At 30.3% G+C, this 17,132-nt stretch overlaps 1 protein-coding gene across 10 annotated transcripts in view; it reads left to right on the plus strand.

Moving 5' to 3' along the window:
- Window positions 1-14,130, plus strand: part of LOC129976342 (zinc finger protein 568-like) — a 57,594-nt gene extending 43,464 nt beyond the window's left edge. For 7 of the 10 annotated variants that reach the window (XM_056089861.1, XM_056089866.1, XM_056089865.1 and 4 more), the window contains 2 exons: window positions 1,498-1,609; window positions 11,964-14,130. In XM_056089861.1, coding sequence (XP_055945836.1) covers window positions 12,624-13,340 — 717 coding nt within the window. In that variant the 5' untranslated portion in view covers window positions 1,498-1,609; window positions 11,964-12,623 and the 3' untranslated portion in view covers window positions 13,341-14,130. The remainder of the gene's footprint in view (window positions 1-1,497; window positions 1,610-11,963) is intronic. The other 3 variants (XM_056089857.1, XM_056089867.1, XM_056089859.1) reach the window with 1 other exon arrangement.
- The last annotated feature ends 3,002 nt before the right edge of the window (window positions 14,131-17,132 follow it).

Genomic DNA, 17,132 nt, shown 5'->3' on the forward strand with positions numbered 1-17,132 from the left:
AACTTTAAAAGAATATAATTAAAATAATAGCCGTAAAAGTGCTTGTATTTTTAAGAATTAAAAAGACTTTATCCGGGAGGGGGGGGGGAAGGATCATTCGCCAGTGTTTTTTTCCCATGCGCCTCCTGTTATTGGTATTCTGGACAGCTTCCAAGATATACCTTCCTTGCCTGTCGGTTACTACGCTTCTGTATGTTGGCATCCTGATAACATATTGGTTAGTAAAAGTATTTGTAAGGTAAGTAATATCGATTTTTCGCATTTAAATAAGAAGCTGCTAATGTCAAAAGAAAGATTTAAATAGAAAAGTTAGTGGTATTAAAAGGATATTTATAATCACTCGTGGGATGTTAATGACTTGCAGTAGTTCTTTTTAAAGCACACATTTTTAATTTTTTTTCTTATTTCAATAGAATTTTTGTAATTCCATGTAAGTATGCATTGCGCAGAAGCGAATACTTGATTTAAATTTCAGCAAATGATATTATTTGTTAATTTTACTTTTAGACGCACCGTTTCGCAACACTGATGCGGTTTGTTTACATTTTTCGAGTAACAGAATTTTTTCGTCCCTCGACTAAGAATTGTCTAAATAGCTAGAAAATATACGAATCAACACTGTATATTTTTTAAAAACTACGAATTGGGCGTTCGGCGATATACATATATATATATATAATATAATATTTGACAACGCTCTCTGCGAACATCGGTACTGACGTTGCAGCGATGTTTTCAAGTTCCCATTTCAGTTTTTCAATATCATTAAAACTCGCCAGTTTTCACACTGCAGGTTTATATCACATTAAAGAATATAAAATTCCTTACATTTTCAAGCTTTTCCAATTTTTTAACACTGTGGTGGACTTCATCTCTAATTCTTTGTGAACTTTTTCAGGGACAAACAGCATTCATTATTTTCAAAAGATGTATTATGAGTTCAAAAGTAACTTTTGTGAAGGAATAAAATTCTTAATAAATATAAGAAATGTTTCCACTGACGATAATGAATCACTTTTAAATTAATAAGTATGCAAATAGAAATGAGCGTTCATTGCGTAAAAGATTAACTGTTTAAGTTGGCAATTTCTGAGAGAACCGTTCAATTATATAGCAACGGCGTGAAGATATAACCTTACGTGAACGCGCAGAGCAGATTTGAACTATAGTTAACGATATATATATATATAATATAGTCTTATCACAACTCTTATGAGTGCGTTACGAGTCTTAATTTTAGAAATTGTTTTTAATATAATATGATTCTCCCCCCCTCCCCTCTAAATACCTTTCTTGAAGAAAGTGATTTGTATTGTGTTTAACTATGTAAAGGTTTTGTAACATCGCCTATCAAAGGGCAAGAAAATGCTGTTCAATTTTTTGCATAATAAATTAGTTACATTTCAATATTTTTATTGAACTTCTGTAACTTTTTATTAGTTTTAAAATTTTAACATTCATAGTAAAGTTTCATGAAAAAAATTTATTTTTTTCCAGGTGTATTGAAACAATGAACCGGAAAAAATGCGGCCCTTTCGAAACAGTAAGCGGAGATATAGCGGAAATTTAAATTCAAAAATGTTTAGGTCAAAGCACCATGAAAATTAAGGTATGAAAAATGAAATTACAAGTAATATTTATTATTAGCAAACTGATGGACCAAGATACTGTAAAAAAAGTTAAATAAGTGTGATAAACACTTTACTCATCAGCAAATATTTGCTTTATCGTGAACTGAATGGTACAGAAAAAAGACCGTTGTGATTGGAAAATACAATGTAAATATATGACTTATATGAAATTTCATTCATGAATTGGTGGCAGAAGTGGTAGACCCATTTGATGGCAACTAACTGGTAACAGCAATTGTGCTATGAAACACGATTTTGAAACACTTTAGTAAGTTTCATGAATGTAAAGTAATGAATTAACATTACTTTACATTCATTTTAACTACATTAAAACATTTTCAGATGAAAGCAATTTGAGATGAAATTTATGCCCGTTTATGACAAAGAAACTGTATGTCAGCGAGATATGTATTAAAGCATCTGCTTTGCTGCAATTTAAACAGCCACATTTACTGATGTTTTCGAATGAGAAATATAATTGCAATATATGTTCTATGACATTTTTTGAAATGAGCACTTTAAGGAAGCATTTGCTAACCCATACGGAAGTGAAACCATATCGCTGTGAGATGTGCAGTGGCGCATTTTCTCGAAAGAACATTTTAAAGAGACATTTACTGATACATACGGAAGAGAAACCGTACATTTGCGAGGTGTGCAATAATGCATTTACTCGGAAAGGAAATTTAGAGAAACATTTACAAATACATACGGGAGAGAAACCATTTGTCTGTAGTATTTGCAATAAAGCGTTTTCTCAGAAGTTTAATTTAGAGACACATTTACTAACACATACGGGAGAGAAACCATATCGCTGCGATATATGCAATAACGCTTTTTCTCGAAAGAACATTTTAAAGAGACATTTACTGACACATACGAATGAGAAACCGTACACTTGCGAGGTGTGCAATACTGCGTTTTCTCTCAGAGGAAATTTAAAGACACATTTACTAACACATACGGGAGAGAAACCGTATGTTTGTGACTTATGCAATAACGCGTATTCTCGAAACTGCGACTTAAAGAGGCATTTACTCACACATAAGAATAGAAAACCACGTGCTTTTGATTTATGAATCAGCGTGTATTCTCGAAAGGAAATTTTAAAAAAACATTTATTGACTTATGCGAAGAAAAAGCCTTTCGTTTTTGGATGATTGCTATACAGCCTTTTCTGATTGAGACAATTTAAACAGACATTTGTTAGCACATACGATCGGGAAATCTTATGTCCACTATAAGTGCTAGAAGGCATTTTCTGATCAGACAACTTTAAAGAGACATTTACAACAAAATAGAAGAAAGAAAATAGACTTTAAATTGATCTCTGCGTTGTGTTTATTAGAAGTTTTTCCTCTCGCACATACAATGTATAATTTTTTGAAATCTGTAAAATTTGCTTGGACTGATTTTTTTTTCCCTTCATGTGGAAGGAAAAACTTGTGCTTAACCTGAACAATGAAGAGTTTTTAGCAGAGGAATTTTAAAAAATATATTGAAAAATCATGTTTTTACGTAATAGATAATGAGTTGAGCTTGTGTACACCTGTGACTTGTTTATTCAAACATTTTCTTAAAAACCTTAAAAAAAACAAAAAAACTTCGGTAGATATGAAAGAGAAGCCATAAAAATGCGACATCTATTAACACATTTTGTGCGAAAAGAAATTACATTTAAGGAAGAAGAATCGTAAGATTTTTTTCCCTCTCTTTTCTGAAGAAGGATTTGAAGAGTGCATTTTACCGCATTACTGAAGAAAGTTTCATATTTGTAAATTCAACAGAAAGATAATATGACTTTTCTGTACAGGACTTTTCCATACCAGTCATAAAACTATCAGTCAATGGTCTTTTGAAATCAAGTTGTGTAGAATTATATCTGGAATTATATCAAGTTGGTAAGAATTATATCTGGAAAAGTTTACAACTCTTTCTTATCTACAAGAGTGAGATTGACGGAATTTGACGTGTTTTTGCACAACTTTGGATATTTAATGACATGGCTTTTAAAAAATGTCGATAATTTCCATACTGTGTTTTGTGAATCATGAATTATATTTGCAATAAATTTATACAAAAATGTATGAAAAAAATGAAGAATGATTATATTTTATCATAAAATATTATGCCTATGTTGAAACAATAATCGTGTCTTCTGTATTTTAGATAACTAACATTTGACCTATCAATTTGTTATTTTATTGAAATACTACCCGCCTTTGACGACCAGCCATTTCGCAAGAATTAATGTTCGCTAAAATGTTCATTTAATAATTTATATATCTTTTTCTCACAATAGGTATTTAAGCAAAATATTTTTAAGTTTCAAATATTAATAATCATATCCACTTATACTATTAAGTTGACCTTAAGCCGTTCTGTTCATTGTATTACGTATCTCTCTCTAATTTACTGTAATCGCCCATAAAATTCAATTTTAAATTAAAGTGGAAATGATGGAACTGGAATTAATATAAATATGTATTTTAGTGAATCCATGCATGTCTTTAAAAAATGAGAACTAAAAGCGGAGTTGTTAGGCATTGATGTCTTATGTGCACTACAGAATAGTTTTCATGATTTATAATATCTCAAAGTAAAATTTCACTAATTCAATGAAAAAATCAGTTTTTAGTTTTATTTTTAAAAAGATATAAAATCTGTCTATGTCAATAATATTTTTTTTTCTGTTTATAAATATATTTCAAAAAATTAGAAGATTTAAATTTTGGTTTAAGGTTAAATTCCTAGGGAATCATATTCTGCAAAATATTCTTGACACTCCAACTTTTAAATAAATAAACAACATCTGCGTTCAAATCTGACCGATGTATTAAACTTTGAATATTACAACATTAGAACAATCAGCATTTTCATAATCTAGGCCAATCACTTTTGATAAACACAGGGAAATGATTAGCTTCTTTGTGACGGTCGATGGAGTGACCTGAAATCACCCGTTTTTAAAGTATAGTGATATTGAAATTTTCATAAATTGGTCAAATTTAAGTGATTGATTTAGTTGATTGGAATGCGAATCTTTTGATTGAACATATCATTTTCTTAAGAATATTTTATTAAAGTCAGAGGATATATGTAAAAATTTAAAAGTCGTAATTCAATTTACATTATTGACTCAATATATATGAATTATAATTATTTATTTTATTTAGACCATTTGTTAGCAGATATGTCTCTTGCTAAAGATTTACAAATAAGCCGTTCTGCTCCGATTATAGTAGTTATCTTGTAAATATTAAACCATATTTGCCTTTAATAAAACTGTTGAATCGAATTAGAAATATAAGTATTGTGAAAGATCATAACAAACGTTCCCTGTCATTTACTTTTCAAAAAATTTCGTTTCATAATTATAATTTCATACAGACACGTCCTGAAAAATTAAATTTTTATATATTTTTAATTTGGAATGATACTTAATTTTTTTTTAATTTTTAACTTTTTTGAATATGATGGCAACGCATTGATAAAAGTTAATTTTTTTCCCATTAACGTGCAACATGCTCGTGCAGATTAAATTTTATTTTTATTTTGAGCGAAATAATTTGTGAAAAATATGTTTAAGTTATTTTTTTAATTCATTAAAAATAGAAATTAATTCGTTTATTAAAACATTAGTATCATTGAAAAAGTTATTTTTTTAGCTTTAACTTGATACGAAAATCAGTTTTGTGCTGTAATATTTTCGGAAGTTATAGCGGAAGAACTCCTAAATTTCGCTTAATTAATTAAAATTAAAAAAAAAATACCTCTGAGTGGCGCATTCATTCCCGGTCTCTATGGTATATACATGCCAAATTTGTTAGCTTTAGGTAGAGCAGTCGCCTGTAGAGCGCCTACACACGCACATCCACATTCATTGAGCTATTTTTAGTATTGATAGATTGATAACGACTGTTATTAATCTTAAGCGACTGAGTTTCGCCATATTTCTTCTTGACTCATTTGTTAGATTCAATACCTTCGAACTCAAAAGTAAATGGTATTTTATTAAAATGGGAATAATTGGTACGTAAAAGAAAAGACAGCGAGGTTTTTTTTTCTTAAGCTTAAAGTATATTTAAATCAAGTTAGGAGTGTTGAAATGGCTTGTGAGGAGATGATAATTGCTAAAGGGATATTTTTGAAACACCATAAATACCTTAGAGGAAGCCCAAACTACGTAAGTTATACTTTTATCATGTGGCGTGTTATATGAACTTCAAAACATTAATTTAAAGAATAGCAATATTATCGCAAATTTAAACCTTTCTGATTCCTTTTATAGGCTCAATTGCAATGGTTGCATTTTTTTTTCTGCTATTCTCTCTATATTTTTTGTTGCAGTATTGTATGCTATTCTTTTTCTCCAGATCCAATTTTTTTTCTTTTTTTTTTAATTTTGAAGAATATTTTTCTTTGTTGTTCTTGATTAATCGATTTTTACTAGGATTTGTCGTTCAATGGGCTACGACATATTTGAACACCCTTCTGTAAATAAACTTAGACACCCATGTTAATTGACCTGAATATACTTTCGGCGGTTGATGTTTGTCATGAGTATCCTTCATACACTTTCCATATACTATTTATTGTTAAAAATTGGAAATTGGCTATTTTGCAGTTGTTACTAAGTATAAACAAACATTAGATATTAGGTAAGCTTAATAAAAATGAAGAAAAAAGGTTTTTATTATTTCATCCGATTTTTTAGTTATTTAGTTCTCTTTAAATGCTTCGAATTTCAGTGGCAACTATCGTAAAATAAAACAAAAACAATTTTAAGAACTGAAATAATATTTTCTGAGATAAAATATAAAAAGGAATCTTTTAAATCAGAAAGGAAACTCGAAATTTTTTGCTTAAAATTGTGTATGGTATTTCAAAAATTAATCTTAAGAGATTTTCTTCTGTGAATAAAAGTGAATGTGTGTCTTATGTTTGCGTCTGTTTGCCGATTTTACAAAATAGATTGTTGCATGAAGAGTTACTAAATTTATATAATATACTAGCAGACCCGGCCACTCGTTGCTGTGGCTAAGGTTTTTGTTATATTACATAGTAGTAAACTATTCAAGGGAAACGGTAGGAGAACACCAGTCATGGGGACCACCATGACACAGATGGCATTTGTAAAAAAACATGGGGACCTCCATGATTGATTTTCTACTACCGTTGATATTGAGCAAAAATCAATACAAAAAAAATTAAATTTCTTTATTTTTTTGTATTCAAGTTTGTAACAAATGAGTACATTACAAAGTTGTTAGTAAAAAACACGTAACACTTAAACTTATAAATGGGGTAGGTAGGGCAGATAGTTTTAAATCTTTGAGAATAATGTTTATTATTTTGAATTATAAATGCTTTTAATTTCAATTTAATTTAGCACTAATCGATGCAATATTTTTGGTTAACCTGTCTTTAGCTAACACAGATAGATTTGACGGTTTTCCTACACGTGAACATGCCACATATAGTTGCCCATGAGAAAAACATGGATTTTCCAAATCTAAACCACAAAAGGACATTGTTTGGTCTTGAGACTTATTTATAGACATGGCAAAAGCTAAACGAATTGGAAACTGTAACCTTTTGAAGGGTATCGTAGATTCTGAAGGTATCATCGGAACACGTGGCAACAGGACCACTTCTCCTTTAAACTTTCCAGTTAAAATGGTAGCTTCAAGTATATTTCCGGTGATCTTTTTGATGACCAAACGCGTACCGTTGCATAATCGAGGTGGATTCAAATTACGCAGGAGAATAATAGGTGAACCAATCTTTAATCGAAGGTTATGTGGTGGCATTCCAGGTATATCTAGTGAATTTAAAAATTCAATTGGAAAATTTACACTATCATTTTCATCAACAACAGTATCGATTGATTTAAAAGACATCAGATCGCCTGGTAACAACTGTTGTATTTGGAAGTTAATTTCGTCAACATTAACAACTTATACTTTAGCCTCAGCAACGCGTGGTGGTTAAGCCATTAAATTGTAGCTTATGTGAAACGTTGGTACTTTTAACATAGCGCCATCTGTTAGAATACTTACTCAATCCAGTCAACAGATACCGCCATCTGTTAGAATCGCTTGGAGCTAACAGATAATTGTGACTGTCAAATAATGAACAAATAATTTGTTCCTTCTTAGTACCTTCCTTCTTAGTATAAACCCTTTATGATGTATAATAAATCCTCTAACTTCAGTGATACAGATTCTGGCTTCCTGAGCTTAAAGGAAAGATTAAAAAAAAAGTTCTATATCCCACACATGAAGTTGCCATGAGATTTATTCCATCATTGATACATTTGTCTGTTGCAATAATTCAAAATTCATTTACAAAATGAAATTAGTTTCAGAAACATTTATTAAATAATGATAAGCATTGTAGCTGAAGTGAATGATAGCTGAGTTGATGATAGCTGACATAACTTGATACGTACATGCAGTTTATTAGTAAAGAAAGGAAAAACTGAAACGATTATTGTAACCATTTTTTATTATCATATCTTCAATAATTTATATAAAAAAAGATTAAATTTCATTTAGCATACAAATGAGTTAATATTTTTTTTATTATCCGATTAGAGGAACTTATTATTGGCTCGTTCACTTACCTTTTTTACGATATCCTTAACAAAAGAAATAAAATCATTTAATTCAAAATTCAATGAAGGTAACAAATGTTATTGCCGTACAACATTTTTCTTAGTAAACAGTCAGATAAAGAATCGGAATTCATTCAAAACGAAAAGTAATAATTATCCGTGTGCACCTCCAAGTATTTTTCCAAACTTGTTTATAATTAAAAAAAAGCAGAATTTTAGTATGTTATATTAATCAGTGATCCGTTAAAACGTTTGTAATTAATCATTTTCAAATAAAATATCTTATTTCTGAGAATTGCCACCGTGCACAGTAATACAAAATTCAAACATAAGATCGTGATACTTTATCCGTTGCAACGTATCAAATTTAATGTATGCATTAAAAAATAATTGTGGAAAAGGATATCTTATTGCTGAGAAACGTTTTCGGATAGGATCATAAATAATTGGAACATTCGGATTCGAAACGTAACGCAAATGCGTGAGTTTTTCTACGCCAGTTAGGGTAACGCTATGCAGATTAGAAATTTTTAATTTCCTTTATTCTGTTTTATTTTAATTCAAAAGTACTTAAGAATGAATCTGAAAGATCGATTCATTAACAATGTTTAATTTTAAATGCATCAAACATTAAGAAAATAAATAGAATCGTTTCAAATAATCAGCCGAAAAGTCTTAAGCCTATCCTCATGACTGTTGGGGGAAAAAAATTGAAGCCGTACTCATTTGGCGGGGGGGGGGAAATGAAAAGATTTTTTGGCGGGAAAGTTAGTTTTTAATTAATAATTAAAATTCTAATTAAAAATTCAAAAAAAGGGTTATCCTATCTTTTAAGTTAGATCAAACTGCACACGGTGTGCAAATTTGATTAAAATCGGTTAAGTAGTTTAGGAGTCCATCGCGGACAAACAACGTGACACGTAATTTATATATATTAAGATTTTGGAGGAAGAAATGTAAAGATCAAAGCGACTTTTAATTTTAAAAATTAATTTTAAATTTGATTAAGTTTTAATTTTAATATTTTAAATATCAAGCCAAATTTTTTCAAGCCAAACTAAAAAATATTAACGCTCAAAAATAATTTTTTTTCTAACGCAACTTAACTTAAAATTAAAAAAAATATATTGTTTTATGCGTCTTTAATCTTTTAAATAAAATCTTTCTATATAACAGATCTTGACTTAAACATTTTTTAATTCAAGATTTATATTTATGTATGAAAAGATAATGTTCAAACGAACAGGTCCGAACTATTAGACGACAACGCTTGGCTATTACAGAAGCAGATGTAAGTTCGTTGCGGAAGCTAATTGCACGCTCCTCTACAAAATCAATCCGAAAAACTGTAGCCGCATGTCTTGAGCGAAACGGCGACGCATAAGATATTACGTCAGTGCTTAGCAATTGTTCCCTTACAAAATTCAACCATAGAAACCACTTCATACCATTTTTATTGAGAAGAGGAACAATTTTTCGAATGATTTGTTGAAGATGATTGATGGTGGTAATATTAATGTGGACTCTATATGTTTTTCAGATGAGGCACATTAACATCTCGATTGATTCGCCTATAAACGAAATTACCGAATTTGGGGAACCGAGAATCATCAATTGTGTGTTCCAAAATCACTTTCTTCTCAGAAAGGGATTTTATGGGCAGAACGATAGAGGTGTAATTGGACTGCTTTTTTCTACGCGTTATAATGATTTCAAAAAGATGTATTCAAATTTTCCATGATGTGAATGTTAAAAGTGCTTTAGTCTAACGATTATGACATACTGGTTTATGCAAAATGGTGCGCGGCCTCAACGTACTGCTGATGATATTCGTTTCTGAGATTTGATAACCGTGTAATTGCATTAAATTACCCGTGCTTCCCAAGAAATTGAATATGCTAGCTACCGTATTTACCTGACTTAAATCCTTGCGGTTTCTTCCCTTCTGGTCACTGGCAGGATGCGGTGTGCCAGTGAAATTCCCGGACACATGTAGAACTTGAAGAAATAATTAATGTCGCTTGTGCGGCCATCCCATTGACCACTTTATAGAAAATATCTAACAATTCCGTCCTCCGATTATGATATGTGGTTCCGACTGATGTTGAACGTTTTGACAATAGTGTACTGTAATTTTCATTTTTTTAAAAGATTTCGAAAAAATCAATTATTTTGTTATTTACATGTTTTCTGTTTGCTGCGCCATCTGTCCGCAACATTTTCACCTAAAATCAAAAATTCTGGGAGGAAAGATTAATGCACTGTTATGAATTTACTGCACTTTTTTTTAAACCTTAACCTTCCTTTTAAGCATTTTGGAAAATTGCTAATCTATATCAGGACACTTTTTATACAATGTAATATAAATTTTATATTAATACATTTCTGATAATATATTTGTACCAGAAGTTAAATAATTCGTGTTGTTGAAGACATACTTGCTTTTTACTTGTGTCGCGATATCTGTTGTTGGAGATGGGTCAATTTTTAATGCAGAAAGTTTTTCTCACCTACTTATTCTCTAATATAGAGATTCCCAATTTTTTAACACTGTCATGCACTTCATGTTTAATTCATTGTCAACTTTTTCAGGGACAAACAGCATTCATTATTTTCAAAAGATGTGTTATGAGTTTAAAAGTAACTTTTGTGAAGGAATAAGATTCTTAATAAATGTTTCCACTAACGATAACGAATCATTTTGAAATTAATAAGTATACAAATAGAAATGAGCGTTCATTGCATAAAAGATTAACTGTTTAAGTTGGCGATTTCTGAGAAAACCGTTCAATTATGTAGCAATGCCGTGAAGATATTACCTTACGTGAACGCGCTGAGCAGATTTTAACTATAGTTAACGCTGTATATACAGGGTGTCCCCAAAAAAATGTATACACATTTTAGCACCTGATAACTAAGTTATTTCTTCTTTCTTTACTGACTGAACCCATTGCACCAAGTGATGGCAGACAGACTTGAACTTGAAGAAAGGAAATTTATTTTAAAATGCTACTGGAAGTATGAAAATGCAGTAGAAGTGCAAAGGCAATTTTAGAGGGAATTTAACAAAGAAACACCTACACGAGTTACCATCACTCGAATTAGAGATAAGTTTGAAGCTGATGGAACTGTTCAGGACGTCCATAAACCTGCAACAGTTGTTCAATTGAGGGCAACCATTGAACATGAATGTACGAATATCCCAAAGGAATTGTTCCATCATGTGTGCTATTCCATCGCTTCGCGTTGTCAGCAGTGTCTGGAACAGAACGGACATCAGTTTGAGAACATGCGGTAACAAGACAATAGAGTGATATTTGTAGAATCTCTTACATGTTGGAAATTATTCGAATTATAATAAACCCCAAATTTACAATTATTTAAAGTGTGTATACATTTTTTTGGGACACCCTGTATATGTCTTCTCACAAGTCTTATGAGTGCGTTACGAATCTGAATTTTAGAAATTGTCTTTAATATAATATCTGTGCTTTTTTTTTTCTCTAAATATCTTTCTTGAAGAAAATTATTTTTATGTTTACCTATGTAAGGGTTTTATAACATCGCCTATCAAAGGACAAGAAAATGCTGTTCAATTCTTTGCATAATACATTAGTTACATTTCAATATTTCTATTTATCTTCTGTATCCTTTTATTAGTTTTAAAATTTTGACCTTCAGAGTAAAGATTCATGACTTTTTTTTTTTTTCAGATGTATTGAAATTATGAAACGGAAAGAATGCGTCGCTTCTGAAACAGTAATAGGAGATACAGAGGAAATTTAAATTAAAAAATGCTTCGATCAATGCACCAAGAAAATTGATTGCACCATGAAACTGATGGACCAAAGAAAGTTAAATAAGCATAATAAACGCTTTACTCATCAGCAAAAATTTGCTTGCTCATCAGCTGAATGGTACAGGAAAAGAAGACCCTTGTGATTGGAAAATACAATTTAAATATCTTCTGACGCATGTAAAATTTCATTCATAAATTTGTGGCATAATCTGTAGACAGTTTTGGTGGCAACTGATAACTTCAAATTAGATATAAAATACCATTTTAAGATGCTTTAGTAAGTTTCATGAAATTATTGTAATGAAGCAGTACGTTAAACCATTTTCACATTAAAGCAATTTGAGATGAAATTTATGCTCGTTTATAACAGAGAAACTCTATGTCAGCGAGATGTATAGTGGGGCGTCTCCTCTGCAGCAATATTTCAGCTCATATTTACTGATGTACACAAGCGAGAAACCGTATACCTGCGAGACATGTTCTAACTCATTTTTTTTTAAATGAGTACTTTTAGGAAGCATTTGCTAACGCATATGGGAGTGAAACCATATCGCTGCAAAATACGTTTCCTCGAATGGCCGACTTAACGAATCATTTGCAGATACAAACGAAACAGAAACCATATACTTGCGAGATTTGCAACAAAGCGTTTTCTCTGAAGGTAAATTTAAAGAAACATTTACAAATACATACAGGAGAGAAACCATATGTCTGTGGTATTTGCAGTAAAGCGTTTTCTCAGAATGTTAATTTAAAGAGACATTTACTGATACACACAAGAGAGAAACTCTATGTTTGTGATATATGCAATAACGCATTTTCGCGAAAGGTGGACTTAACGAAACATTTACTAATACATAGGAAAGAAAAAACATATCCTTGCGAGATTTGCAATAAAGCGTTTTCTCTGTGTGGAAATTTAAGGAAACATTTACTAATACATACAGGAGAGAAACCATTTGCATGTGATATTTGCAATAAAGCGTTTTCTCAGAAGGTTAATTTAGAGGCACATTTACTAACACATACGAGAGAGAAACCGTATGTTTGTGATTTATGCAATAACACGTTTTCGCGAAAGACCGACTTAAAGAGACATTTACTAACACATACAGGAGAGAAACCGTATCCTTGCGAGATTTGCAACAAAGCGTTTTCTGTGTGTAAAAATTTAAAGAAACATTTATTAATACATACGGGAGAGAAACCACATGTCTGTAGCATTTGCAGTAAAGCGTTTTCTCAGAAGGTTAATTTAAAGCGACATTTACTGATACATACGCGAGATTAACCGTATGTTTGTGAAATATGCAATAACGCGTTTTCTCCAAAAGCCGATTTAAAGAAGCATTTACTGATTCATACGAAATGGTAATCGGCGAGCATTTACTGATTCATACGAAATGGAAATCGGCGAGATTTGCAATAACGCATTTTCTATAAGAGGAAATTTAAAGGCACATTTACTAATACATAAAGGGAGAGAAACCGTATGTTTGTAATTTATGCTATAAAGAAGCATTTATTGACTCATGCGAAAGCAAAATCTGGTGCTTGTGATTTATGAAATAACGTGTATTCTCTATAGGAAAGTTGGAAAAAAAACATTTATTGACTCATGCGGATTAAAACCCTTTTGTTGGTGATGGGTGTTATATGTCATTTTCTGATCGAGGCAATTTAAACAAACATACACTGGCACATACGAACGAGAAATCGTAGTGTTACAAGGCATTTTATTATCAGAAAATTTTAAGGAGACATTTACTATAAAATAGAAGAAACAGATAGACTTTAAATTTATCTCTTCGTTGTTTTTATTACAGGTTTTTCTCTCTCACACAGAAAGTATAATTTTTTAAATGCTATAAGGTATCTTGGACCGATTTTTTTCTTCTTATTATTCATGTGGAAGAGAAAGTCATGAGTCAACCTGAACAATAAAGTATTTTTTGAGCAAAGGGATTAAGCTGAAAAATCAAGTAAAAATAATCATGCTTCTACGATTTATGTAATACATAATATGTTCATCATGCTTCAGTGACTTGCTTACTAAAATATTTTCTTAAAAACCTGTTTAAGGAAACATTTTTGAATTGTATTTTCAATAAATTTATACAAAAATGTATGAAAAAAAATTCTAGAATGAATATTTTTTATCATAAAATGTTAAACCTATGTTGAAACATTTCTTTTGTATTTTAGATAACTAATATCTGAACTATCAATTGGTTACTTTATTAAAATATGACAACTTTGTTTTATTGGAAGCTACTGAGTTTCGCCATATTTCTTCTTGGCTCATTTGTTTAATTCAGTACTTTCGAACACAAAAATAAATTGTTTTATTATAGTCACTTAAAAGAAATGAACGACAGAGTTGTTTTTTAAGCTTGAAGTATAGTTAAGTGAGGTTAGTGGTATTGAAATGACTGGTAAGGAGATGTAATTGCGAAAGGGATATTTTTGAAACACTATAAATAACTTAGAGGAAGCCCAAACTACGGAAGGTATACTTTTATCAGGCGGCAGTTGTATCTCTTCAAAGCATTAATTTAAAGAATAGCAGTACTATCACAAATATCTGGTTCTTTTTTTTTTTAAGGCTAAGTTTCAGTGTTGTTGCTTTTTTTTTTTTTTGTTACTGCTTTTAAACAGACCATCATTACACAGCTATATAAGTTTATTGTCTGAATAGTATTTTGATTGAAATATATTCTTAATTAAGGTATATATATATATATTAAATAAAATTTTAATTATCTGTTTGGAAATAAAAATTTATATGAAAAATCGTATTGCAGTAAAATAAGTTTTAAGTTTTTAAATACACTGCAAAATAAAAGGGACCCCCAGTTTTGTATGCGATTCTATCATTTTCTCCAGATTTTTTCAATCTCTTTTTTTAATTTTAAAATTAAGGTATGTTTTTCTCTGTTGTTCTTGACTAATTAATCTTTATTAAGATTTTTTGTTCAATGGGCTACGACATATATGAATACACTTCTTTAAATCAACTTAAACACCCATGTTAACTGACTTGAAAATACTTTCGGCGATTGATATTTATCATGACTATCCTTCGTATATTTTAAATACATTTATTGCCAAGAATTATTATAACCTCAATGGAAAATCAAGACAATATAATGTTACAAATTTGTCAAATTGACAACTATGCTGCGAAAAAATAGGAAGTCGTGCAAAATATTTCAAAATTGTTTTCGATATTTTGCAGTTGTTACTAAATATAAAGAAACATTTGATATTAGATAAGCTTAATAAAAATGGAGAAAATGCTTTTATTATTTTTCTCCATATTATAGTTAAGTAGTTCTCTTTAAATGCTTCAAATTTTAGTTGCAACTGTCGTAAAATAAAACGAAAACAATTTTAAAAACTGAAATAATAGTTTTTCAGGGAAATTACAAAGAGTAGTGTCTTAAATTAGATAGGAAACTCGAAATTTTTCGCTAAAAATTATGAATGCTATTTCAAAAATGAATCTAAGAAGTTTTACTTCTATGAATAAAAGTAAATGTGTATCTGTATTTGCGTCTGTATGTCCATTTAACTAAATAGACTGTTGGATGAAGAGTTACTAACTTTACATATATGTTAGAGGAAGGAATATGAAGCTTCAAGCGATTTTTTTGGAAGTTTAAATTTTTTTTTAATCAAACCAAATTTTCTCTTTTTAGTTTTAACTCACAAATATTAAACTTAAAAATGAAGTTTTTCTAAGTCAACTTATTTTAAAATCGAAACATTTTACTGTTTTATGTGTTTTTGAGATATTAAATAAAGTCTTTATATCACATACGTTTTCTTTAGTCCATTTTTATTTTTTATCCATAATCCTTTTTTTAGTCCATTTTTTTTTATCTTCCGTTTACATTTGTGTATGAAAAGATTAAGTTTTCACATACAGGGTGAGATTGATCAATTCTGACAAACGAAAGAGTGTGATAGAAGAGCAATGGGGATCATAAAACACTGTAGTAACACTGGCACATTTCCAACCGTTTACATGTTATGGCAAATAAATTAATTTTCCACAAAATCTTGAAAAAAATACAAATTAAAAAAAAATTTTAAGCTCATCCTCACACAATGTAAGCACTTATTACGAAAGAACAGCTAAAATCCTTTAAATTACCACCAGTTTCATGAAAATATGTGGATTTACAGCAGAATAATAATCTCTGATATGTTGACGAAATTCAAAATCGATATGTCGCCAAAATTTTCAATTCTGAATTTCGAAAAAACTGTAAAAACTACAATTTGTCAAATTTACCAAAAAACATCTCAGTATCATTCGGTTTTGAATGAGTCCACTATAAACCATGTAAGTATCTTATTTCAGGAAAAATCCCTTTGTTGACAACACATTTCTGAAATTGGTGTTCGTTTAAAATAGAAACTTAAAAATGGTCCTCCTGATTTTGATTTTCTCTTTATCTTCATCTTACTGTTTAGATTAGGAGCTTAAGGGGGGAAAAATGCTTAAAGCGAAATAAGAAAAATTACGCTTTTCTTTTAGAATGGTACAGAAAGTACAATAGGAAAAAAGTAGCATGATTTTTCACAAAGAAATATGCAAAAATACAAAAAGATATTGAACTTAAAACAATGTAATGAATTTAAAGCTGCTGCTGAAATTGGTTCCTAATACATTCTCTTGCTCTTTTCCGAATAGATTTATAATTTTAAATAATAGCTCACCTTTAAATCATAATATCGCCTCATCGATCTGAGTTCTTATGTATTCTCAATTGGCAACTTCTTGCTTGAGAAATCCTCAGAGAAGTCAACTGGAATCAAACTGGCGATCAAAGTGTTCAAAAAATTTCCCCCTACCCTATGACCTTTTCTAAATAAGTCCTGAATATGGCTTATTTAGAAAATCCTGAGCTGCTGTTGAAAAATGAGCTAGAACTTTACCTTGTTGGAGAATGCTTTGTCTTTCTTTGAGTATAGGAATGACATCATGTAATCCTGGTAAATGACGTTAAAAGAATTACAAATACGTATTGTTTGTCAAATGACCCTGGCAAACAAGTGGACCAATTAAATAATC

The sequence above is a fragment of the Argiope bruennichi genome, chromosome 7 (assembly GCF_947563725.1).
Source record: "Argiope bruennichi chromosome 7, qqArgBrue1.1, whole genome shotgun sequence".
In the NCBI taxonomy this organism is placed as follows: domain Eukaryota; kingdom Metazoa; phylum Arthropoda; class Arachnida; order Araneae; family Araneidae; genus Argiope; species Argiope bruennichi.